Source organism: Pipistrellus kuhlii, unplaced genomic scaffold (assembly GCF_014108245.1).
Source record: "Pipistrellus kuhlii isolate mPipKuh1 unplaced genomic scaffold, mPipKuh1.p scaffold_m20_p_2, whole genome shotgun sequence".
NCBI lineage: Eukaryota > Metazoa > Chordata > Mammalia > Chiroptera > Vespertilionidae > Pipistrellus > Pipistrellus kuhlii.
Genome location: NW_023425515.1, coordinates 48,726,808 through 48,753,291, shown reverse-complemented (window position 1 = coordinate 48,753,291; position 26,484 = coordinate 48,726,808). Strand labels below are relative to the sequence as shown.

The following is a 26,484-nucleotide window of genomic DNA, read 5'->3' as shown; positions in this document are numbered from 1 at the left end:
GTGAGCTGGCCCCAAACTGTATAATCCCAGGAGGGAGATGTGGGGCCAGAGACAAAAAGTGCTCCTCGGGCCCCATAACGCTTTATTTATTTACTAGAGGCCCAGTGCACAAAATTCATGCACAGGCAGGGTCCCTAGCAGAGGCCGGCTGGGGCCTTCCTTCACTCCACGCTGCCTCCTAGTGGTCAGAGCATGTCATAGCTGGTGATCGAACTACTGGTTGGTCAAACTCCAAGGGGACACCTTGCATATTAGGCTAATACACACACACACACACACACACACACACACACACATATATATATATGTATATATTTCTCCCCCCCCCCCCCCCCCAGAGAGGCAGAGAGAGGAAGAGAGTGATAGAAACATCAATGATGAGAGAGAATAATTGATCAGCTGCCTCCTGGATGCCCCACACTGAGGATTGAGACTGAAACCAGGGCGTGCCCCGACTGGGAACCTAACTGTGACCTCCTTGTTCATAGGTCAATGCTCAGCCACTGATCCACACTGGCGAGGCATAGCACTTTAGAGCAAGCATGTCACACTCATGGCCGTGGGCTGCATTCAGCCCACAACAAATATTTTTGTGGCCCAGTCAATATAACGGTATGTAAGAAACCTTTTAATAAAAATTTTGTAACTTAATTTTTACAATATCCTGGTATACATAATTATCAGTAATGAACTACAACGTTCACTAAGGACTGATTACTATAATCGTGTTGCATTCATTTCCTTTACACACTTTACTCACAGGCGCACCATTTCTCCCCACTAATACTAGCAGTAAACATTTTAGCAGCCGATTGCTATGTCATTAGTCTTGGACTGACTTGTTTGGTGTGGGTTTGAAAGGAAATATTCCACTTTTGGAGAACAAGAAAAAGAGCTTTATTTGCATTGTGCTTATTAATTTGTGCAGTTAATTATTCAGGGCCTGGCAAGTTAATGTTCAAGAAAAAGTACTAATTTTTATTAAAATGTTCTATTATTTTATGTTAACGATTACTCATTTATTTCAGCCATTGGTATTCAACATGTCTCCACCAAAATAAACCTACAGTACATTTCTGTGAAACTTGAAGCTTTTGTGGTTTTTTTTTTTTTTTGTGTGGCCCACATAAATTTACACCTTGTTTATTTGGCTCGTGTTAGCCTTTGAGTCTGACATGCTTGGTGTAGAGAGAGAGAGAGAGAGCTCTTGCACTCCAGGTCTTTCACCAAGTTGACAAGTCCCGACCTTCAAGGGCATGCTTAGGTTTCCTCTTCTCCCAGAGCAGGGGTCTTCAAACTACTGCCCGTGGGCCACATGCGGCCCGCAGAGGAGTCTGATCCGGCCCGCCAGGTTTTTTGGGCAATGAGCGCAGCCGAGGTGTTACAGTAGGAATTAGTAGTTCATATAGTCCGGCCCTCCAGCTCTCTGAGGGACCGTGATCTGGCCCCCGCTTTAAAAAGTTTGAGGACGCCTGTCCCAGAGGAAATGCCCCCTTCATCACTGTAACTTCCCAAGGGTACGCAGCTGCCAAGGTCCAAAATGAACAGTTAACTTCCTGTGTGCCCATCTCCCATGTTCCTCTACACCTCAACCCCCCGAGGAACCCGGTATTCTGAGGACAATCACAGGGCAACAAAGAGAGGCTCCAGCCTCTGTAACGGACCCCACTCCCAGGGTCGCTGCCAGACTCCACGATCAGAGGCCATGCAATGAAACGACCCATATTCAAGATAATGTTGGGTTCAGACATGAAAGAGAGCATTTTCAAGGCCCGTGTCACTCATAAAATAAACTTCTAGTTAACATCAATTTGTGCTGGTTGGGCCTGAGGGGAAGGGAATGTACAAACGGGCAGGCAATCCAACATTAGTATAGACTGCTTTATATCTGGCTCTTATCTTCCTTTATATTAAATTCTTACCTTCCCCTCTGGACAGGAAAACAATAATAACCCAAAACACAGAAACCCCTGAAGCTGCTTTTTCACAGAAAGCTTTGCTTGCTGAATTAAGAGAAAGGCCCACCAATGCGCCAGGGAAAACATTTAACATCTTACACTTCCTGTCTGAAGCCCTTAATCCTTATTTAACATCCTTTTGCTGGTTCTACAGTTCAGTGGAGCCAGCTGCTGAAGACTCCTTCTGAGCAGCAGGGAGCTCTTTGAAAACAGGCCCGGCCAAATGAAAGCCTTTTAGCATGCTCTAATTTGCATGTTCCTCTGATGTTTATGAACAATGAAGTTAAATGACTTGAAAAGGGAGAGATGATTGTGAACACAGTTGACCGGCTCTCCTCCCGATGCTGGTGCCCCTGGGACCCTCCACACACAGGCTTCCAGAACCCTCATCTGCTCCTTCATCTTCACATCTCCCAGGTCCAGGCTCATACCCAGACGCTCTGCATAGGAATACACAGATGCAGATGCTAAGAACACAGATCTCTCCTGAATCGCGGCAGTAAATGCGACCTCCACTTTCAGAGCGAATGTGCATGTGAAGATGGCATCCCATAGCATCGTCCCGGCCCTGCACTCTCCCTGGCACACAGGCATCCTCATGCCTGCAGTGACATCCCCTGGCTTTCAGGCAACTTAAAGAAAATTTTTTTTATTGTTATCAGAGAGGAAGAGAGAGGGAGAGAGAGAGAGATAGAAACATCAATGATGACAAAGAATCATTAATTGGCTGCCTCCTGCACATATTGAGGATCAAGCCCACAACCTGGGCATGTCCCCTGACCGTGAATTGAACCGTTACCTTCTGGTTCATAGGTCAACATTCAACCACTGAGCCACGCCAGCCAGGTTAAGGCAGTTCTTTACTTCAAACTTAACTACTGATTTATGCAGGTTATGGAAATGATTTTTTTAAGACCATACTTATTCCTTTGTATTCAGAGTAGTTTATTATTTTCATTGATTTCAATTCTGGTCCAAGAGGCTAAAGACTAATGTAAAATGATTACATTACTCTACCATTTCCTTTTATTTTCTTGGAGTGCTCCTGAACACTACCATTTCCAAAACTTGAAAATCATTTTATTTGATGCTCACAATAAGCCTGAGTGGGAAGCAGACTAGGGGGTAACCTGGTGTTACAGATGAGTAAACTGAGGCTCAGGGGTCATGGGCTGCAGGTGGCGGCTCTGGGGCTGGCGTCTGCATTCCCGGGCAGGTGACTTTGCACACGGCTTCCGAATAAAATTATGTCCACCTTCTCCCTTCTTAGTCCGAAACTCCTGGCTTATAGGGTGCAGCTAAGTGGAATGCGTTCCCCAAAAGCAAATAAACTATTAGAATAAGAGGACTTCTGATTTTGACTGGTATCTAGGTTCCTCGATTTTTATTTCTTTAAATAATGCTTTGATTTAATCCTTGTATTTTAACCAATTTTCAAAACTCTACCTTTATTTCAGTAGAGTAGCAACTGTTGACATAAATTTCTAGGCCCGAGAGAGAGCTGCTCCTGCCTGGGACAGAACTGTGGTGTGGGCTCTGCTGGGCCAGAAACACAGCATTTCCAGCCGGCCACTCCCCGCCACCACGCCAGCCCTGGGCCCTACACTTATTTCCTAGTTCCTTGATTTTTTTAAGTGAGGTCAGATATGCATCCCCCGTCAATCACACCCCGTTTCCACCTCAGTCCCACTTCTTTTTTTCTTTTTTCTTTTTTCAATATACATATTTTATTGATTTTTTTACAGAGAGGAAGAGAGAGAGAGAGAGAGAGAGAGAGTTAGAAACATCGATCAGCTGCCTCCTGCACACCCCCTATTGGGGATGTGCTTGAACTGCCCTTGACCGGAATCGAACCTGGGACCTTTCAGTCCGCAGGCTGACGATCTATCCACTGAGCCAAACCAGTTTCAGCTCAGTCCCACTTCTAACCCTCAGTAGCACTTGCTCTTGCTCACGGTCCCTCAGGAGTGGGTGGCTTCCCTTGAATAAAGGACCTCACACTCCTTACTAAGTTGTTTTAGTCTTGTTGGTTGACACAACCTTCTAATAAGTCTGATGATTCCCCTCAAGCCTATAGGCAATAGGAGTTCGTGCAAATGACATTTCCCAAAGACAAAGACACCTGTTCTCACAATAAAATTGACTGAGTACTTTCTGTGTGTTCAGTATCCCACGGGGTGGTTTAAGATGATTCAAAGGTGAGTCCCTTTACCTGCCTGTTTCCTTATCGAGCTTAGATAACAACTCGATGTCCTTCGCTTCTAATTTCTTCCAGTTGTGCACTGCACTCAGGCATTCCAATTCAGGGCCATGCACTGTGTGCAAGAGAGCCCTCACCGCTAACACAGTATTGTGTGACAGGAGGAACGGGGCTGGAAGCCTGGCTTCCAATCAAGCAGCTGTATACACCTGGCCACGTAGCACCTGGTCAGGGCCTCAGTCTCCATGTGGGTTATTTCTTAATCTTAAAGCAGTGACTATAGCTAAGATCACCAGCTTCGTGAATCTTATCAAATTAGGAAACAAAATGTGATAAACTGCATGGTACAATTATGGCAACAGCTTTGTAAAAATATATTTGCCTATGGATGATAACAGGAAGGTTGTTTTTAAAACCAAAAAAGAATGTGTGAATTTGGTAGGACAATCAGGGTGTGGGTTTTTCCCCCCACTTTTTCTCGCCCTAAAATATATTTTTTAAACAATGTAGTTAGAACATTCTTTGATATGTTGAGGTGACCAGATGTCCCGCTTTTGGCGGGACAGTCCGATTTTTAACAATTTGTCCCGTGTCCTGCGGCATTTTAAAAAAGTCCAAAAGATTTAAAAGAATCTTTTTAAAAAATCGGGACTTTTTAAAAATGCTGCAGGACACGGGACAAATTGTTAAAAATTGGGACTTCCCGCCAAAAGCGGGATGTCTGATCACCTTAATATATACATTTTTTTTTTTTTTCTAACTGCAGGGTGAAATGGTGAAACAATTTATGCACGAACAATGGCATACGTATGCAGTCATTAAGAAGTTTGTGTAATATTTTAATAACCCGGGAAAACGTTTAAGATGTAACATTTGTACAAATACCACATGATTTCAACTATGTAAAACTATCATGCACACTAAAAAAGTTTCCTATCAGGGGCTATCTTTCTAACAGGTGGAACAAGGGGCAGCCTGCCCTTCCTTCTCTCTTCCTTAAACTATATCTCAAATCCTGGTTTTCATCAGGGAGAAAAGCAATGTTACTTTTTATGTCGCTTTGCAAAATACAGTGTGGTATAGAAATAACAGACCAACTCTCTTACCCAAATTGCATATTCCTTTCTCCAACTGGTACCCAATGGGGCATCGGCAGGTGAAGGATCCCTGAGTGTTGTTGCACGCAGCCAGCGGTGGGCAGGGGTTGGAGAGGCACTCATTCACATCTGCAGGGGACAGAACACAGGCCACGGTGAGTCTGTGTCCGACAGCAACGCCATAACTGAGCCCAGGACCCACGGACTAAGAGCCCAGTGGCACGAGGTGAAGGGGGGCCCCAGAGGCCAGTAGGACACTCCCCTCATTCCCAAGGGGCTACCAACCTATTAAGGGTGGGGGCAGCCATGCAGAGAGCTAACGGTAAACACAAGGCAGGACTAGGAGGAACAGAAAAAGAAGCAGATTGGAATGAAAGGGGGGGGGGGGGGGTTAAGAATGTTTCTATCTGTAATAGCATCAACAATTAAAAAAAAAAAAAAAAGAGCCAAAACAGGTTTGGCTCAATGGATAGAGCATCAGCCTGCGGACTGAAAGGTCCCAGGTTCAATTCCGGTCAAGGCCATGTACATTGGTTGCGGGCACATCCCCAGTAGGGGGTGTGCAAGAGGCAGCTGGTCGATGATTCTCTCTCATCGATGTTTCTAGCTCTCTATCCCTCTCTCTTCCTCTCTGTTAAAAAAAAAATCAATAAAATATATATTTTTTTAAAAAAAAGAAAAAGAAAAAATAGACTGTTTCAAATGATATCTGGACTAAGACTAGGAGAACTTCAATAAGCAGACCTGGGGTATGGGCGAGGGGTTCTAGGCTAAGGCACCAGCACAGTGGAGGCCAGGGGAGCAAAGAAGAGGGGTCTTGGGGGGGCTGTGCAAGGCCCAGGGTGGCAGCCGCGTAGGGAGCCCACCAATGTGGCCAGATCCGGAGACCTGTCAGCCTCACTGTGTGACATTACCCTGCCGATGACAATGAGCGGGTTAACCTCAAGCAAGCAGCGCACCCACTTAGACATCTTACTGGCCTGCATTTTGGAGAACAAGCGAGTTTGCTGCTCTCGCGATGCTACTGGGCTGCAGACCCGGGATGGCTCTTCCTCTTACCCACACTGCAGTCCTCGCCTTGCCAGGAGGCCGAGCACACGCATCGATGCCCGCGGAGGGCGGGGTCCACGACGCATTTCCCACCGTGGCGGCAGGGGTTGGGGGCGCAGCCGTTCGCTGAAACACATTCCAGGAACAAAGCAGTTAACCGCACAGGAAATGTACAGGCAGCGCTCGGTAAATATTTAATTCTCCCGGCTCATATTTGATCCTCACTTATCTCTGTTTACTTGCCCTGAAAGGCCACGGCTACGAAAACAGAAGGGGTGCCCGAGAGGGGCGGCCGGCACGCAGGGGGGGCCTGGATCCCGGCGCTCGCTGGTGGGCAGACTCAGTGCCGGACAGCTGGACCCTGAGCACAAGGACTGGCTCAGGGGCTGCTCACGGGTCCCTCCCCTCAGCAAGGACAATGATGACTCTGCCTCTGTGAGCCTTAGAAAATTCTACCGGAACGAATGCCCATGTAAAACACACATCAAGCCGAAACCGGTTTGGCTCAGTGGATAGAGCGTCAGCCTGCGGACTGAAAGATCCCAGGTTTGATTCAGGTCAAGGGGATGTACTTTGGTTGCAGATACATCCTCATTAGGGGGTGTGCAGGAGGCAGCGGATGTTGCTCTCTCATCGATGTTTCTAACTCTCTATCCTCTCCCTTCCTCTCTGTAAAAAAATCAATCAAATAAATTAAAAATAAATAAATAAATACATAAATAATATAGATAAAACACATATCAAGAGGAAAAGGATCCCTGATCAACCCTCCTCCTGCAGCAAGCTTTCCCTTCATCGGAAAACCTCACTACGTAATAGCAGGTGGGCCTCCGCAGGCTGTGCCATCGTTAGGAAAGCCTGGAGGGGAGCATGGCCACACCAGCTCGTTACGTTACGTAACGTAACGACGAGCCAGCCCTTAGGCTTCCTCTGGACCCAGCGACGCGCCGGCTTCCATGTCATCTCGGACTCCCAGCTCCCGAGGGCAGCGACCACCGCTCTCCGCTTCGGTCTGTGCAACCTGCACCGTCACCCTCGGTCTCTCTCAGCAACCTGCACCATCACCCTCCCGAGTAAAGGTGTCTGACACCGACATGGAAAAGCCGAATCCCACAAAATAACTGCACCATCTCCCAGGAGAAAATGGGCGGGAGAGTGAGAGAAAGAAGGCCGAAAGAATAACCCTGAAAACCGATGGGCTAACCCCGGGGTCAGCAAACTGCTGCTGGAGAGCCACATGCGGCTCTTTGGCCCCTTGAGTGTGGCCCTTCCACAAAATACCACGGCACGGGCGAGTCTATTTTGAAGAAGTGGTGTTAGGAGAAGTTTAAGTTAAAAAAAATTTGGCTCTCCAAGGAAATGTCAATCGTTGTCCTGTTGATATTTGGCTCTGTTAACTGATGAGTTTGCTGGCCATGGGGCTAACCCTGAAGACAGTGCTCCTAGCCTCGCCGCTGCCTTAACGGAGCTGAAATCACGCGTCTAAGCTCAGCAGCGATCAGCCAACACTGAGCCCATGGCCACAACACTGAGCCCAAAACACACATCCCCGGCCAGCGATGGGGCTCACCCCCACCCACAGGTGCCACTGCAGTGGCCACCACCAGCGAAGGGAGATGGTGTATATTAAGGTGACCAGACGTCCCGCTTTTGGCAGGACAGTCCCGATTTTTAACAATTTGTCCCGCGTCCCTCGGTGTTTCTAAAACACATGTGTCAAACACAAGGCCCGCGGGCCAAATCCGTCCCGCCAGGCCTTGCAATGTGGCCCGCACCGCGCTGTCATCACTGCACTCCGCTGCGTTTCCATCACAATGACAGTTTATGACTGTTCAGTAAACCATTCGGCCCGCGATTTAGGCTGGATTTTAGATTTTGGCCCCTTCTCTGATTGAGTTCAACACCCCTTTTCTAAAAAGTCCCGATTTAAAAAAAAATCGGGACTTTTTTTAAAATGCCATGGGACAAATTGTTTAAAATCGGGACTGTCCCGCCAAAAGCGGGACGTCTAGTCACCTTAGTGTATATCTGGCTGCTGGCAGCGAAGCCCTGTGAACTCTGAAGCGGGGGCCCATGCTTCCCAGGGGAAGGATCCAGCTTTCACTCCCCAGGGTGCAGAGGGGGCACTGAGCCTCGTGGGGCTGGCAGGCAGGTGGCACATGACCCTCCAGCCACCAGACTGCTGAGGGCTGAGTGGGGGAATCCTGCCACGAGCAGTCCCTGCTGCCGTCACACAGAGCACTTCCTGTCCTCTCTCTCCGAGGACCCCGTCTCCGCTGCACCCCGTCAGCCCGGCAGCTGTGCTTCCCGGGTCTGCACGAGCCACGGGTACACTTCTAAATAGGACATCACACGATAGACCGTCTTACTTCTCCCTTCCCTCACACGACCGAGTCACGTGTGTCCGGGAGCTTCAAGAGAGCCTCAGGCACAATGCCGGCACGATGGGACGGGCTAGTCTGTCGTCATCTTATGGAACATGCCCACCTACCCCCGCCCCCTCACACACACACACCATCTACCAACCCGAGGGACACCAAGGGGCCAGGGCTTCCCCTGGTCCGAGGGAAGCCTCCCTGGTGACTGTGGAGCCACCTGCTGGCTCAGAAGCGAGGGTTCTGATCGGGGAGCAGTCACCCACTCACCAGGGGCCTCAGCCAGGCCGCTTCAAGCTTCCTGACTGCCTTTCCTCTACCCTCCAGCATGCGCCGCGGCCCGCTCTGGGAGAGTTGAGAGTATGCTTGTAAAGGCTTTCCAGGCTCGGGACATTACAAGCTACTGGCTACACCGTCTACCGATGCCGCCCAGCCAATGGCCTCCTCTCCTCCTTGTTCGGGAGGGAGGGATTGTGTAACTCAGGGGTGAGGAGATTAGATGACAATGTTTTATGCTCTAAGTGCTTCTGCAGGAAGCATTGGAGATCACCCAAGGCTGTACTACTGCCAGCAGCAGCCACAGCCACCCCATCCCGCCCCCCGCCCCAACCCCCGCCAGCACTCTGTGCTCCTGCGGCTGGGCCCTACCTGAGGCTGGAGACGACGGTGCTGTGGGGGCCGGCGTGCCGCTCTGAGCACGGGAGGTGGCGCCCCGGGGAGAGGACATATCAGCCGGAGCGGCGTGGGTGCTCCGGGGAGCGGGGGACGTCCTGAGGACGGGGGAGGCCGGGCCGCCCGCGGTCAGCACCGTCGCTGATGCGGGCGCGCTGGTCAGGGCGCTCCCTGGGGTGGTGCCAACGACAGGCACTCGGCTCCTCTGAGTGGTGACGACGGCTTCCGTGGGGACCCGCGGCGCTGGGGTGTCCGGGCTGGTCGGCAGGGGCGGCTCCCCAGCCGCGGTCCGCCCTGCGGTGGGGCCGGCCACCGGGGTGGCCGTGCTTGACGAGGGGTCCGGGGTGGGCACGAGGGGAGGGGGCGCCGTGGGCGCGGTGGCTGTCCACGCCGGAGGCGTCCGGGCCACGCTGGTGCTCGCGGCCGGAAGGGTGGGCTCCGTGGAGGACGCCGGTAAAGCGGGGACCCCCGGGGCCCCCGAGGCGGAGCTCGCCGTGTCCGCTCCGGCGGCCTCTGTGGGCGGAGACTCCCAGCGCGGGGGCGCGGACGCCGCGGCCGCGTGCGCGTGGTGGGGGTTGCTCTGATTCTCAGGATCTGCCGTTTGGCTGTGGGAGAGCACGGCCACGGACGATGCCACGGTCGCCGGCCGAACTGCGGTCACGGGCGTGTCCCTGGCCCTGGGCAGGGCCAGCGTGAGAGAGGACGGCGAGAGGGTTGCCTGGGACACGGACACTGAGACGGGGGCCGGGACCGTCAGGGATGCGGGCGAAGGGGGCGGCGAGGAGGGCAGAGGTGTGGGCGCATCGGGGGTGGCCTCTGGCGGGTGGGCGGAGGCCCTGGAGGAGGATGAGGTGGAGGAGGAGAAGGAGGAGGAGGACCGGTGGGGCTGTGACACTGAGGGCGGGGGCAGAGGCGGCCCCGATGAAGGCGGCGAGTCGCTGTCCCGTCCGGTGCGCGTGCCCGGAAGGTCCCAGGCACCCGATGTGTTCGTGGCGGGCGTGTAGGGCGGGGGGTGGGCTGTGTGCAGACCCAGGGACTCGGTGGCAGGGGGAGCACCCGCCCCGCCCCCTCGGAAGGATAAGGATGAGGCGTTCCTTCTTTCCGTCTGCCCCTGAGGAGGGGAAGGGGCTTCTGAAGAGTTTGAGATCTTGGCAGAAGCGGTGGACCTCTCCCCGGCGTCCGGGGAGGAGCTGTTGTCGGTGATGGACAGCAGAGCGCGCTCCCCTTTGGTGAAGGTGGAGGAGACGTAGGTGTGGTCGGGGTGGTGGCTGGAGGGCCCCTGCTCGGGGTCCGTGCCAATCGCCGGATGGTAGATAATCCCAGTGACTGCCAAGGGGAAAACCAGGGTTAGGCCAACTAAGCAAACAGGCAAACCTCACCCTCCCCCCCGAACGCCCACAGAGGACAGACTGAGGAGCATCCTCTCCATGAACTTCCTTTGGAGACGGGTTTGCAGCGGTGAGCTCTCCAGAGACCGACCGCGCGGGAGGCAGGCAGGGCCCGTGTCCCAGGCCAGGTTCACCTCCGCTGAGGAACGCGGTGGCGGCAAAGGAAATGGTAATAAAGGAGAAGTGGGGCCGGGGCCCAAAGCATAGGGACCGGGCCCAAATTCCTTCCACAGGCCTTTCTCGATAAAAAAGCAAACTGGTATCTTAATCGCTCTTACGACCCCAAATAGAACAATAGTTATGCCTACATGGAAAAAGGAAGACCCTCCCAGCTTTCCATGCTAAAGAACGAGAGGTTTCTTTCCCAGGAGATCGGCCCTAGCCGTAAGGTGACCAGATGTCCCGCTTTTTAACAATTTGTTCCTGCAGCGTTTTAAAGAAGTCCTGATTTTTAAAAAACAAAAACAAAAACGGGACTTCTTTAAAATGCCGCGGGACGCGGGACAAATTGTTGGAAAGCGGGACTGTCCCGCCAAAAGCAGGACGCCTGGTCACCTTACCCTAGCCAAAAAGGGCCGTTCTCTTTTATTGAAGCATCCTGGCAGACGGCACTGGCAAAGGCCTTAGGTACTTGGGGGCCGGGCCGAGGGGGGAGGCAGGAGAACCCAGAAAGAGCTTGTAGGGTGCTGGGGTGGATGCGAACTTAGTCACCCTGGGACCGTGAGCGAGCTGAGTGAGGAGCTCCAGGAGCGGAAAGAGACCCAGCCCCTCCCCCCCAGAGCCTTACCAGCCGCGGTCACGTTCCCGTGCGGAGTGGCGCTCTCTGCCTCCCGGGGTGCCGTCTGGGAGCGCCCCGCGTCCCCGGAGGAGGTCCGGTTGGTGACGGATCGCAGCGTGCGCTCCCCGTTGCCAGTGAAAGTGGCTGACGTGTGGGGGCTGTGGGCGCGGGCTCCGGGGGTTCCCTCGGACCCCTCCTGTGTGTCGGCACCGACTCCCAGCTCGGGACTATCTTCCGTGGCTACAAGGAGAGGGAAGAGGGGAAGACAAATAGCACAGGATTTCACTCCTACGTGGAATCGAATAAACGAAATGAACTGACTGCAAAATAGAGACAGATATAGACAGAGAGCAGGCTGACAGCCGTGGGGGAAATGGAAGGGTGTTGAGTTAAAAAGAACTCATGGTCACGGACAGCACTGCGGGGATTGCCGATTGCCCGGAGGAAGGGGAGTGGGGGGAGGTGAAGAAGGGCATAGGGAAGATAAATGGTGGCAAGCGCACGGATGGATGGACGCATGGACGGAGATGTTGGCTTGGGGTGGGGAACACACAGTACAGTGTACAGATGATGTGTTGTGGAATTGTGCGCCTGGAACCTGTATACTTTTGTTAATCAGTGCCACCCCAGTAAATTCAATAAAGAGGAAAATGAAAAAAGAAGATTGAGAAGGGGGTGACGGGTCAGTGCAGGGGTCAGGGGTTAATGCAGGGGAGACAAGAACGGCTTGGACTCGGGTCTCAGGAGTAAGCCTGGCTTCCCAGATTGCGTGAGCCCGCACACTCCCCCGGGTTTCCTCAGGGCGTTTATCTGGATGGCCAGGCGTGCGGGGTTCCTGCAGGCACCTGTCGGTGACGGACACACAGGGGGCACTGCGGGTCAGCATGGGCAGGGGACCAGACTCATGGGAAGGTTTAGTACTTAGGTAAACAGGAGCAATATGGTGTTTGTTGGGCGACACATAATAAACAGCTTCAGTCAGGGAAATAGGTGGTGGTTGCAGGGGAGGTGAAGAGTGGGCAAAAGGCTAACAACCCTCCTGGGGTTTCAGACCTCCTGACGAGACCGAGCAGGGAGCCCATGTAACCCCGAAGGCTCTCACCTCCTGCAGGACCCGCGAGGCATGACCTGACACACGGCCTGTCCTAATGTAGAGTTCGTTCTTGTGATCAGAGGTTAAAGGCGGGCTTGGGGCGTGTGTGAGTGAGTGAGTGAGTGTGTGAGTGTGTGTGTGTGTGTGTGTGTGTGTGTGTGTGTGTGTGTTGGATGCATATGTTTTATTTTCTTGGTGGGGATGGAACAGGGACAGGTGGCCCGTGAATACATATCCCCTTCTTCCTTTTTTGGGTGTGGAAGTAAGGCTCCGTTTCCCTTCGCCTAAACACTCCATCATCTGGTTCTATGGGAGAAAGCAGGCTCTTCTCATGGTTTTTATTCCTATTCCCGGACCAGACTAGCTCTTGCTACCCCATGGGCACACCTTGATGGAAAACGAAGGTGAAGCTGAGGGTTAGGTGAGCTCACCTCCTGAGAGAGGGGAGTGAGGGGGACAGGGATGTACGGGGGCCGGAGCAGCACCCAGGAGCCAGGAACCAGGGAAGGACGTTACCTGACTCGGGCTGAAGGGCTTAGGTTAAGGTGACCAAACGTCCCGCTTTTGGCGGGACAGTCCCGATTTTTAACAATTTGTCCTGTGTCCCGCGGCGTTTTAAAAAAGTCCAAAAGATTTAAAAGAATCTTTCCACAAATCAAGACTTTTTTAAAACGGGACCCGGGACAAATTGCTAAAAATCAGGATTGTCCTGCCAAAAGTGGGATGTCTGGTCACCTTAGCTTAGGGGACCTGTGGAAAACATGCCAGGGGAGGCTGGAGTGCTGAGTGGATCAGAGCACAAGTTCCCTAGGTAAGGAAGACAGGGCCTGGGGTGGGGACACCGAGACCTGCTGGACAAACTTCAGGCAAACAGCCTCGTCAGGCTGACGGACACCCCCTGGAGTCATGACCTGGAACAGGGGCGCCATCTGAATCCAGAAAGGAAGCTAGGGAACTCTGAAAGGCTGGCTGGCAGAGTCAGCTCTGGGCGATGGGAGGAAATGAGATAAAGCACTGTGTCAGCCGCAGCAGAGCAGTTTTGGGAACGAGGATATTCCGTGTCCAGCACAACGTTACAATCCAACCCCGAGACCTGCTCCACCGTCTATGAGAAGCGACAGAGCATGCTCGGCAGAGCCAAGGGTCCTGAAGGGAAGGGGGAGGAAAGGCTGCAGAACCTCGGCTCCTGGTTTGGAGGGTGACAAGTCTGAGCCCCACATGGTTGGTGAGGGTGGGAAATGATCCCTGGGTTTAGAGAATGCATTTTCCATGCACAGGCACAAAAGGGCACACGGGTATCCTCTACCCAGATGTGTTTTTCTCACATCACATCACATGAATAGTGATCACAGGCTAATTTTCCTCGTCAATTAGGATGGGGCAAATGGAGACTTTTTTATATTATTATTATTGGTGCTGAGGAGGTACAAATCTAAACCTATTATAAATTTAAATAAGTTAATGTATTTTTGCTTTAGTCAGCATAACAATTCACATGGATAAGGCTGCTAATAATAGTTGGTTTTTTTTGTTTTTTTTAAATTGCCCGAAAACATTATTAGGAAGGAAAATGAAAAGTTTTGTCAAATTGATAAATTGGACTTCACCAAAATTCAGAACTGCAGTGCTGCAAATAAATAATGCCATCGGAAGTGAGATGATGGCCCGGGAACTGGAGGAAATGCCTGCAAATCACGCATCTGAGAAGGGACAGGACACACAAAGGACTCCTCTACCCCAAAAAAGGGCAAAGAAGCCCATTTAAAAATAGCCAAGCGATCCAAGTGCACATTTCCAAAGAAGACAGGCAAATGGCCAATGAGCACATGAAAAGACCCTCAGCTGGAAAATGCAGGTCAAACCCACGAGATACCACAGCACGCCCATCAGGATGGCGATAGTTAAAAAAAAAAAAAAATAATAATAATAAAAAAAAAGGTCGACTCTAATAAGTGTTGGTAAAGATGCTAAGCAATGGGAAGGAACCCTTGCAAATTGCTGGTGGTAAGATGTAGAAAAGAGATGGACAGTTCTCCTAAAGGTTAAAAATAGTTACTATTTAACCCACAACCCATGAGAATTGAAAACACAAGTCCACACAAAAACTAGCACTACCATGTTTCCCCGAAAATAAAACATCCTCCGAAAATAAGACCTACTTACAGGTTTCCTTCTGAGTGAAATATAAGGCATTCCCCCGAAAATAAGGACCCCCTAGGAGTCACAAGAAATTCACCAGGAAATTCAGGAATTGGATTGTTATGATGATGTTCCAGAAGATGATGACATGAATGTCATTGAATAAATGAGTCAATTCTTGATACTGTAAGATTCACAGTTTGTCTGGTTTGTGTTGACAACTAGCGTACTACCATACCGTATACAGGTAATGAATTTCCTTTATTTTCATTTAACAATAAATGTGTACCATATTCTTCATGGAAAAATAAGACATCCCCTGAAAATAAGACCTAGCGCATCTTTGGGAGCAAAAATTAATATAAGACACTGTCTTATTTTCGGGGAAACAGGGTAGGATGTTCACAACAGTTATAATTCATAACAGCCAAAAGATTTTTTTTTTAAACCTACACATCTATCAACTGATAAAAAGGTAAACAAAAGGTGACACATCCATCCAGAGGACTATTATTTAGCCATAAAAAGGAATGGAGTGCTGACACAGATGGACCTTGAAAAACATTATGCTGAGTGAAAAACACAAAAGCTACAGATCCTAGGATTCCATGATTCCATTTGTAGAAAATGTCTAGACTAGAAAAACCCATGGAGACAAAAAAACAAAACAAAAAAACAACTTCGTGGTTGCCAGAGGCTGAAAGGAAGAGAGGATGGGAGGTGACCTCTGACACCGGGCTCCTTTGTGAGGTGACGGAAAACCTTCTGGAAGTAGATAGTAGTGGTGGTTCCGTAACTTTGTACGTACACTAACAGCTACTGAACTGAACGCTTTAATAAAAAAAATATATGTATTTTTTTTATTGATTTTGTACAGAGAGGAAGGGAGAGAGATAGAGAGTTAGAAACATCGATGAGAGAGAGTCATCGATCAGTTGCCCCTTGCACACCCCCTACTGGGGATATGCCTGCAACCAAGGTACACGCCCTTGACTGGAATCGAACCCGGGTCCCTTCAGTCCCCAAGCCGACACTCTATCCATTGAGCTAAACCGGTTTCGGCTGAACTGAACACTTTAAATGGAGAATTGTATAGGATGTGAAGGACATCTCACTAAATCGACTACAAAAGAGTCTCCCTGGATGGGTGCCTGGACCGGGGGATGAACGGTGGGCCTGAGGCAGGCAGGAGGGAGTGAGGTGGGCTACAGGCAGTGGAGGGATGTGGACAGGGAGGTCCCTGGGCTCTCTGTGGGAGGGGCAGGGGGCAACAGCAACTCTGCAGAGAGGCACCAGAGGAAGTTGGGGGGCATGCAGGTCTGTCTATATTCACCAGCTGGGAGAGTGGCCTGGGACCACGGACACTGGAGCAGCCTGTGGAGCTTTTCACTAACGCGCGGCCTTGCTGTGCTGCAGACCACAGGCCGGCCAGCCCTGTCCCCTCCACGGGGCCTGTGTGTGCAGGGGCACTCACTCGAGCGTTCGCCGCGTGGAGCCGAGGACTCCAGGCTCTCTGAGGAGGAGGAAGACGAAGACTCGGTGGCCAGCTCGGCGTCGCTCCCTGCCCCCAGCGCGCCGTCACTTCCTCCAGGCTGTGGGGCAGAGGCTGAGAACTGGGTCAAAACGGAAGAGTTCACCACTCCAGGGTAGGAAGTGGAGCTTCCTGTCACATCTTCAAATGCCTTGCCGTTGGTCAACATCCAGTGCGCAGTGCTCTCTTCGGCTCCGCCCAACGGGACTGGCCCAGACACAGACTCCGTGTGAGACAAGGGGCTCCCGCTCCTCTCATCAGAGCCGCTGGCCTGCGGGGGTCCTTCTGAGACTGCAGGGGGTCGGGGGGAAACGCCGTTACATGGACGTGACAAAGACCCCTCCACCACTGACGTGCCCCCTGGAGGAAGGTTCCCTTGAGGATGACCTTGCATAGAATTTATTACATGTGTAACCTGACATGCGTTTTCATATTCTAAATAAACAATTCAAAACTCTTCAGTGTCAGTAAGATGGCAATACTCAAAATAAACGTTGGTGAAGAGGGGAGCTTTTAACCTGCAAGTGCCAAGCAGCAGAAGAGCTGGTGGGCTTGAGTACTATATTCTCTTTCCCCAAAGCGGGTCAAGGGAGAGAGGAAGTTATGCCCAATAAATACAACACACCTCAATACAGGGCTTGGGCAGAACCACCATTTTCCTAAGCCAGTCCTATTATTCATACAGGTTTTTCTAATTTTGCTGTAGGAATTTGGGGAATATATTTACACTGAGTGGCCAGATTATTATGCCCACGCATAATAATCTGGCTACTCGGTGTATATCCTATATAATAAAAGGCTAATATGCAAATTGTTCCCTTGACCAGGAGTTCGACCAGCAGGCAGACCAGCCAACCGCCCCTGTCCCCTCCCCCTGGCCAGGCTGGCCGGACCCCACCTATGCACGAATTATATACACACATACACTGAGTGGCCAGATGATTATGCATTCAGAGATCATAATAACCTGGCCACTCCGTGTGTATCTGCACAGTGTAGTCCTGACAATGATCTATAAAGTAACTCAAACTAGTTTTAAAGAGGCAGCTCTCCCTTTGGAGACAATGCTGCAGTGACAAGACCCACTCAGCAGCGAAGGGTCCGAGGCTGAGGTCGCAGCTCTGCCTAAACCCCTGACCCTTGGTTTCGCCACCTACAGAAAAGCAGGAGGAACGCCTGCTGGGTGCACTTTACACTGTTTCATAAGGATGCCAATCCAAGTGTGATAATGTGATATACCGGAGAAGAGATGGTGCCATAGAGGGACATGATTTTTCTTAGAGACTGTAAATGGTCTGGAAGCCATCCCTTAAGAAAATCCAACAATGCATTTTTCTTTAATCCTCACCCAAGGTTATCTTTCCATCGATTTCACAGAGAGGAGGAGGACGGGGGCTGGGGGAGGGGAGAGGCGGGGGGGGGGGGCGAAAGGGAGGGAAGAGAGAGAGAAGAGGAACATGGATTGGTTGCCTACCATACACTTCCCTAGATATCTGCCCTGACCAGAAGTTGAACTCAAACCTTTCGGTGATGGGTAATGTGCCAACAATTTCTAAATGTTTATAATAGATCAAGCAAAATTGAATACTTACCTGGGGAATCATTTTGCCACAATCCCGCTGAGACCTCAGAAGATGTGAGACCAAATCCATTTTCCGTGGAGGCCTCACTGAATGTGCCGTCCCCCAGCCTCCCGGTCATTCCGGCGTTTCTCCTCAGTTCTGCCACGGCCGGTGAGGAATGAGCTGATGCTGACGTTGGGGTGGCTTCCGCGTCCTCAGAGAGACTTTCTGTGTCGCTCAGCTGTCCCGCGCTGACAGCTAAAGACGGGGTCCCCCTGGGGACACCACTGGGGAAGGTGGTGGCAACCTGCACACTCTTTGCCCAGCTGACCCAGGGGCTTTGAGGCGCAGTGGAGTGGTTTAGCTCATCCATACTTCCAGAAGCTAAAATGGAGAAAGAAAAAAAAGCTTCAAGACTCCTGGGGGGTGGGGAGGGTGTGTGTGTGTGTGTGTGAGAGAGAGAGAGAGAGAGAGAGAGAGAGAGAGAGAAGGAGAGAGAGAGGGAAATCAGGGCTATATCTAGATACAAATAATGTCTACTACATTTTGGTAGATAAATCTAGATCATGTGGACCTGATAGAGATAAACACTTTTTTTTTTTTTTTTTTTACAGAGAGGAAGGGAGAGGGATAGAGAGTTAGAAACATCGATGAGAGAGCAAGGTCAATCAGCTGCCTCCTGCACACCCCCTACTGGGGATGTGCCGGCAACCAAGGTGCATGCTCTTGACCAGAATCGAACCTGGGACCCTTGAGTCTGCAGGCCGATGCTCCATCCATTGAGCCAAACCGGTTTTGGCAGATAAACACATTTTTTGTTGTTGTTAATCCTCACTGGAGGATATTCCACCCCTCCCTCTATTGATTGTAGAGAGAGTAGAAGGCAGGGAGAGCAGGAGAGTTGAGAGAGAGAGAGAGAGAGAGAGAGAGAGAGAGAGAGAGAGAGAGAGAGAGAGAAACATTGATGTGAGAGAACCACATCAATTCGTTGCCTCCCCAATGAACCCCAACCGGGACGAGGAACCTGCAACCCAGGTATGAGCCCTTGATGGAAATTGAACGTGGGAACCTTGGCGCTCCAACCACTGAGCCCCCGGCCAGGGCCGCCTTGGCTTCTGCACAGGAAGAAATGAGTACTCTTGAATTCACCTTACAACTTACACAGGCAGGCCAGTGTGGTAAAGTACAGGTTTTTGCTTGCTTTATGTTAGCAGCTGTAACCTTACGGTTAAATGCCATTATCGAAGAAACCCCATACATAAAAATGCATGCAGTGGGCCGTTCGGGCACCCAGGTCCCTCACCGCTGAGGCGGCCTCGGGCTCTGCCCAGCGGGAACCCCACCCAGAACAACAATTCGCGGCCCATCACCACCGAGGGTTCGCTATTACTTCCCCCCTCAGGGCAACCGTGAATCTTCTGGTTTGAAAGACGATGGGATGAAATGCATTTATTAAGTAGGAGCGTTTCTAACCAGCAGGAGACCGTTCTTGTCACCCCACGGATGTGACTTAATTCCAGCCCAGAGCAAACAGGCTCCGTTCTCCCACGTCACCTCTTCAGGCTCCAGAGGCAGCCCTTATGTTTACCTTCTACAAGGTTCCCTAGGAGACTACGGACTGCAGGCCGGGGGGGGGGGGGGGGGGGGGGGGGGGGGGGGAGATGGTTTTTCTGATGAGCCCCTGGCAGAGCCGGGGTTAATCATCAGGAGCCTCTGAGAACTGAGTTATGCACCACCGTCCACATCGCACCGTCTGCCCAGGTCGCTTGCTCACAAAGAACTTTCCGCAGGGCACCCGGGCACAGACCTCAGGGGGCACGCGAAAGCCTCATCCCACACAGGAGCAGCCTGTAGGAAAGGCTGGCGAGTGGGAAGAAGCACCCAGGCGAGATCCAAAGGCAAGAAAAAAAAAGAGGGTCGTTGTTCTTTTTCAACCAAAAATCATGAAAAGGACTTTCTACCTAATAATGAAAGGTTTCAAGCTGTGAATTAGGACCCAGGAAAGGAAAAAGAAAGTTCTCATGTTTAATGTTTCCTTGAAGGCCAGTCCTATGTGCAGTTCTGACCAAAAGCGCAAATAAATATTAAGTATAACCAGAAAGAGGCTAGAAATGCAAAGCTTCCTCATACTCGCACACAAACCATAGCCCAGCTGTGCCTACCACCCAGCCCACACCCGGCAGCTCCGGCCACCGGCCCTGTATGGAGACAAAGTGAAGATGCAGGCAATCCGTACAACTACCCTGTTTCCCCGAAAATAAGACAGTGTCTTATATTAATTTTTGCTCCTAAAGATGCGGTAGGTCTTATTTTCAGGGGATGTCTTATTTTTCCATGAAGAAGAATACGATACACATTTATTGTTAAATGAAAATAAAGGAAATTTATTACCTGTATACGGTACGGTAGTACGGTAGTTGTCAACACAAACCAGACAAACTGTGAATCCTACAGTATCAAGAATTGACTAATTTATTCAATGACAATCATGTCATCATCTTCTGGAACATCATCATAACAATCCAATTCCTGAATTTCCTGGTGAATTTCTTGTGACTCCATTTCTTTCAGAATCAGTGGACCAAATCTCTCATGTTTAGCCTGGGGGAGGGGGGGGCCTTATTTTCGGGAGGGATGATTTATATTTCACTCAGAAGGAAACCTGTAAGTGGGTCTTATTTTCGGAGGATGTCTTATTTTCGGGGAAACACGGTAGTAATGAAAACAAGGGAAAAGGAGCCAGGCACAAACACAGAGTCCCAGCTTGCCTACGCCCACCTCTGCTTAGAACAAAAACTCCTCAGTCTGACACAAGGAAAGCACACTGAGGATCGATACTTCCCAAATCCTCCCCCAGCCCAAGCCCCTCAGGCCTCCCTTCATGACACAGGCATCTTCAAACTACGGCCCGCGGGCCACATGCGGCCCGCAGAGGAGTCTGATCCGGCCCGCCAGGTTTTTTGGGCAGTGAGCGCAGCCGAGGTGTTACAGTAGGAATTAGTAGTTCATATAGTCCGGCCCTCCAGCTCTCTGAGGGACCGTGATCTGGCCCCCACTTTAAAAAGTTTGAGGACGCCTGGTACACCCACCGAGTTAGCCCACACTGGGGCACGTGCTTTTGACTGGAATCAAGCCCTGGACCTTTATTTATTTATTTATTTATTTAAATATATTTTATTGATTTTTTACAGAGAGGAAGGGAGAGATAGAGAGCCAGAAATGTTGACGAGAGAGTCATCGATCAGCTGCCTCTTGCACACCCCCTACTGGGAATATGCCCGCAACCAAGGTACATGCCCTTGACCAGAATCGAACCCGGGACCCTTCCGTCCCCAAGCCGACGCTCTATCCATTGAGCCAAACCGGTTTCGGCAAGCCCTGGACCTTTAAATCCAAAGGAGGACGTGCTAACCACAGAGACAAACCAGCGAGGGCGCCTGGGCCTCTTACGGGTAGGTGTGGGGCACCCTGACGCCAGCGGCTGCTTGTGTTAGGAGACTTTAGGTTAAGTCTGAAGTCTGAGCCAGGACAGGCCATTCATGTGGGAAAGGAGCTGCGAACAGCTTGGGTGTGGGTGCAGACTGGATGGCCTCGGGGAATCGTCCTAGTGTAGTGAACACGGAGCCGCCCTTACGGGAACTCAGACAGGGCTGCCAGTCCGCTCTGCCGAGGGAGCAGGGCCCAGCCCAGAAACAAAGACTCGTAGCAGCACCTCTGTCTGAGGGAAAGCCACGCCCGAGTTCCTGCCCGCCCACCAGACAGCCCAGTTCTTTCTCCTCTGAGCCAATGCACAGGAGCTCAAGGTGCCAGCCCTGTAAGACGGACTGCCTGGGTCTCCAGCAGCCTCCGTGTCCCTCAGCCATAACCCCTGCTGGTTTTTACTGCCCGAAATCACAGGGGCTTCTATTCCCAGCTCTAGGCGACTGGTGTGGGCCTGGGACCCCCTGCTTCTCACAGGAGGCCTCTGCAGTGGAGATATGCCCCCTCCACCCCCCGCTCCGATGCCACACATGGGTGTCAGACCAGCCTGGTCTACCCCTCTGCCCCTCAAAAAAAAAAATAAAAAATAATAATAATAATAATAAATAAGTAAATAAGTAAATCCACCCCTCTGCCCCTCAAAAAAATAATAAATAAATAAATAAATAAGTAAATCCATCAAGTTGCAGCCTCCTTGGGTTGCCAGTTGCTCTTCCGAGGCACTTCCATTCCCAGGAAACTTTATTATTTCGTCAATTCAATGTGCAGCAGTGGTTACACTGGACTGGGCGTGACTGCCTGTCCAGCGAAGCCACGGGCAGAAACACAATGACAACAGGCACCGATGCCGACGGCCACAGCAGGGAGGTGGCCGTGTCCTCCCTGACCCCGAGGGCTCCGTGGAGCACCTGCTTCGCCCCCTCGTTATCGTCGTCGTGAAAAGCTGCCACGGACTGGCCTTGGCGGTGGGCCAGGACTGTGTGCGCGCCTGTATGTACTGTGCCAAGGAAGCGCTTCATGCGCTGTGCCTCGTAACCTCACGGGGCCCTCTCGGTTCCGGCTCTGCAGCAGTGTGAAGGCTTCCCCGGCGTGCTGCCTCTTACTGAAAGGACAACATGTTCGGTCACACTAATCGGCGGTCGCCGCTCACACTGCTAACTGAGCGCCTGCATACGGGGGGGGGGGGGGCGCGTTTCCCACGTTTCTAACCGAACGGGCCAGCTCTAACGATGATGAGCTAGTAGCCGCCTCTCCTTGTTCACGCCTGTCCACACAGCAGCCGTTCAAACACGGGGAGACCAGCCAGGGGGGAGCAGAAGCAAGCCCCGCTCCCCGACTCCGTACAGGAGATGAAGAGCACACCTCCCCGGCTGGCCACGGGTGAGGGTCAGACTCCCCTCCCAGCACAAACGCGGGGGCCTCAGGCCCGCACCAGAATGCTCACCCTGGGCCTGGCTGCTTCCCAGAACCTGCCGACAATCCAGCCGAAGCGGCTCAGCTCAGAGACATAGGCTACCTCCCTGTGACCTATGCTCTCTTCTTACAAAGTGGAACCGCCACAAAGCCATCTACCTGGACCGCATTAGCTCAGCGCCCACAGAAATACTTCCATGAGTCGAGATCCGTCATTACACCGGCAGCTCCGATGGAGAATCTAAAACACCGCCTTCTAAAGAACATTAGCACTATTTCTACAAACCGGCAATGGATGGCATGTTCTACTATGATTCTCAGCACTGCTTATATAAATACCCCTCTTAGAATGCACTGCCCCCAAAACACGTATGCCCGCGGATGGAATTGTATGCTTACCTTATCAGGCAACAATCTCATGCCCCGCCCGGTTTCCCTTTGTGCCCTGGTTTCCAGGAAGCTCGGCACTAAATTTAGTTGCTCCATTGTCGCTGCTCTCCCACAATTCAACACACACATATCTCTTTCCACCTTCCAAAGAGGAACTGTTTTTCCCTGTCAGTTGCTTCACTTAGTTTTTCCCTTTCCCTTTTTCCCTTAGCCCAGCCTGCACCCTCTTCCAGTCCAGGAGCACTTTGGGGGATGGCCGACTGCCGGGGAGGCAATGAATGTTCCACCAGCCGAGTGGCACCCTCTGTGGGAGCGCACTGACCACCAGGAGCAGCTCTTGCGTTGAGCATCTGCCCCCTGGTGGTCAGTGCACATCATAGTGACCAGTAGTTCCGCTCTTGGATCGAAATTGGCTCTTGGACATCTCCCCAAGGGGTCCCTGATTGCAAGAGGGCGCAGCCAGGCCGAGGGACCCTACCCGTGCACGATCGGGGCCCAGACAGATGCGAGAGGTTGGTCAGCCAGGATGGGACTGCAGGAGGGCTCCAGGGTGTGTCTGGCCTGTCTCGCTCAGTCCCGATGGGCCTGACCCCAGCGACAAGCTAACCTACCAGTCGAAGCATCTGCCTCCTGGTGGTCAGTGCACATCATAGCAAGCAAGTGGTTGAACAGCCTTAGCATATCATTAGCATATTAAGCTTTGAAGGGCCAACCAGATGACCGGACACACAATATATTATGCTTTTATTACATAGGATAATATATGGTCATTATGGAAAGTATAGGAAGATATAAAGCAGCAAAAAAAAAAAAAATGTAAAGCAGCAAGAAAAAATAATTTAAAATGGCTTCCCATCTCCTTTTCTAAATCTGACTTAGCTCTCTGGGCCTGCACCTGCTTGCATGCATCCGTTCGTTGCCAGACGACTTCTTGTGGGAAGCAAATGACTCCTGGCTCCCGAGCCTCAGAAGAGGATGTGCCCATGCCTGCTTCTGCGCAGCAGGAGTGCTGGGGGGGCGGGGGGGGAGGGGCACCGGGTGAAAAGGCTGGTGTGTTTGGAGTGACAGATGCTGAAACTAGAAAGACTCTTCAGGATCATCTGCTCGCATCCCTTCATGTTTCAAATAAGGAGCCCCATTCTCCCAGGGCGGGGCTCCTGGCTGCCCCCTACTGCCCCCCCCACCCCCTGCTGTGAGGAGCGCCACTCATCTGACCAGTGGAAGTGCCAGGGCCTCACTGAGCCACGTTTGTTAGTGTCTGGAGTGGCCAAGTGTCAAAAGACACACCTCTCCACCTCCCCTCCTCTTCACTTCCTCTTCACTTGTGTTCTACAGATGGGCTCCTGACAAGTCCCGCCAGCCCTCTCGGCACTCTTGCCCATCCGCCTGGAGCCTCTGGGTCCTGTGGCCAGAAAGGGAGCGCAGAATCTCAAGCCGCAGATGCAACGGGAGGGGGAGGCACCCCGGAGCTCTGGTTAGCCGGTGAGTGGGTGCCAGCCTCAGGTGACCAGACGTCCCGCTTTTGGCGGGACAGTCCTGATTTTAAACCATTTGTCCCGTGTCCCTCAGTGTTTTAAAAAAGTCCCGATTTTTGGGAAGAATCTTTTAAATCTTTTGGACTTTTTTAAAACGCTGCAGGACGCGGGACAAATTGTTAAAAATCAGGACTGTCTGGTCACCTTATTAACTAGCCTCGCCTGAAAAGTGAAGCAGAACTTTGTTCCCCAGCTGGCTTTAGGTCCCTGGGCCTGTCCCCCCCGCACCCCCACAGGGAGGAGACGAGGCTGGCGGCTGGATCCAGACTTCCCGGGGCCTGGCGACACCCTCATTTAATAGCAGCAGCTCCCCCTTCAGCATCTGAGAAGGGGGTGGGACTCCACCCTGCACAGAACATCAGTTATCGGAGAAGGAAGAGAAAGGCCCCGTGAAGGACCTGAGCACTGGAGAGACAGGGCGCTACTCTTTGAAGTGAGGTGCACAAGGTTCCAGAAGGAATCGGAAGACCAAGCGTTATTTTTTTAATGTGGAAGAATTACAGGGGACCACAGAGTCAAGGGCAGTCAAGTTAGAAACACCAGCCGATTTTCAGCTACACCACAGTCACGGGCTGAATTTCACTTATAAATAGTAAATGACCCTGATCAGAGCCCAAGTGTGGCTTCTCCAAAAATGCTTCCTTCCCGCCGTTTAGTGGCTCCGGCTGTGAATCACCGAACCACAGGGCTCTGACGCTGGGAAGGGCCGCAGCTTTCATCCGATCTCACCGGCGTTTGAGGACGATCTTAAAAAGCAATCTCCAAGAGACACGGATCGTCAATCACACACATCCCGGCGGGCAGGAAGCGGGCTCCGGAGCCCACGGGGCAGGAAGCGGTGGCTTTAAATAGCATCACAGAGAGGACCTCGGGACTCGGCTTTCACTGGGATGACATCAACCCAAACCCCTCGTCTTCCAAAGCACTTCTCACAACCTCTGACCCCCACACGTTCTGAAGTGGCGAGTTCTAAAGCAGCCTGACTTCTCTTTCCCAGGAACACCTGCAGCCCTCTCCGCCCGGCTCCCCAGGCGCGGGGGTGAAAGGCCTGAGGCTGCAGCGTGCCCCACGTCGGCGCAAAACCTCCGGGACAAGCAGAGGTGGGCCGTTCCCAACGTCCTCGTTGGCCCCGGTCTGGGTGGTACTTGGGCGTATGCTGCTCCCATGACATTGCCCATACCTGCTCCAGGCAGCAGGGCACCTAAGAGAAGCACAGGCACCGCCAATGTGCTCAAGAGGATTGTGAGCCATCGGGGCAGACAGGCGTTCGATACCTAGCGTGACAAGGTACATGACACAGGGTCGGGGGCTGAAGAAAGGCTTCGTGGAACGGGAACATCTGAGCGAGACTGAACTGATGAGGAGGAATTGAAACGGCAGGAAGGTGAGTACTCCACCCCTGCAGCCTTGCAAACACCTGTGTTGTATGATTTTTAAAAAAAGATGCCTAGCCTGGCCAGTGTGGCTCAATGAATGAGTATTGACATATGAACCAGGAGGTCACGGTTTGATTCCTGGTCAGGACACATGCCCAGGTTTCAGGCTCGATCCCCAGTAAGAGATGTGTAGGAGGCAGCCCATCAGTGATTCCCTCTCATCGTTGATGTTTGTCTCTCTTTTTCTCTTCCTCTCTCTGAAATCAATGAAAACATATTTTTTTAAAATGATGCCTAGAAAAATGCATATCTGTGATCCTTGCCACTGAAAGAAACTTTTGCAACAGTGAAAAACAACAAATCTAACTCCCAATCAAATGATACAATGCTCACCGCTTCATTCACTCTGGCATGTGGCCTCCTGTGTGAGAATTCACACCAGCAACA

General features: G+C 51.6%; 1 protein-coding gene across 1 annotated transcript in view; it reads right to left on the bottom strand.

The window, feature by feature from the left end:
• The window catches only part of HEG1 (heart development protein with EGF like domains 1), a 64,833-nt gene that overhangs the window by 35,766 nt on the left and 2,583 nt on the right, over positions 1 to 26,484 (bottom strand). The window contains exons 3-8 of the mRNA XM_036447031.2: positions 17,874 to 18,227; positions 16,225 to 16,572; positions 11,528 to 11,758; positions 9,329 to 10,678; positions 6,315 to 6,431; positions 5,265 to 5,384 (exon numbers count right to left, since the gene is read on the bottom strand). Of these exons, the coding sequence (XP_036302924.1) occupies positions 5,265 to 5,384; positions 6,315 to 6,431; positions 9,329 to 10,678; positions 11,528 to 11,758; positions 16,225 to 16,572; positions 17,874 to 18,227 (2,520 nt within the window). The remainder of the gene's footprint in view (positions 1 to 5,264; positions 5,385 to 6,314; positions 6,432 to 9,328; positions 10,679 to 11,527; positions 11,759 to 16,224; positions 16,573 to 17,873; positions 18,228 to 26,484) is intronic.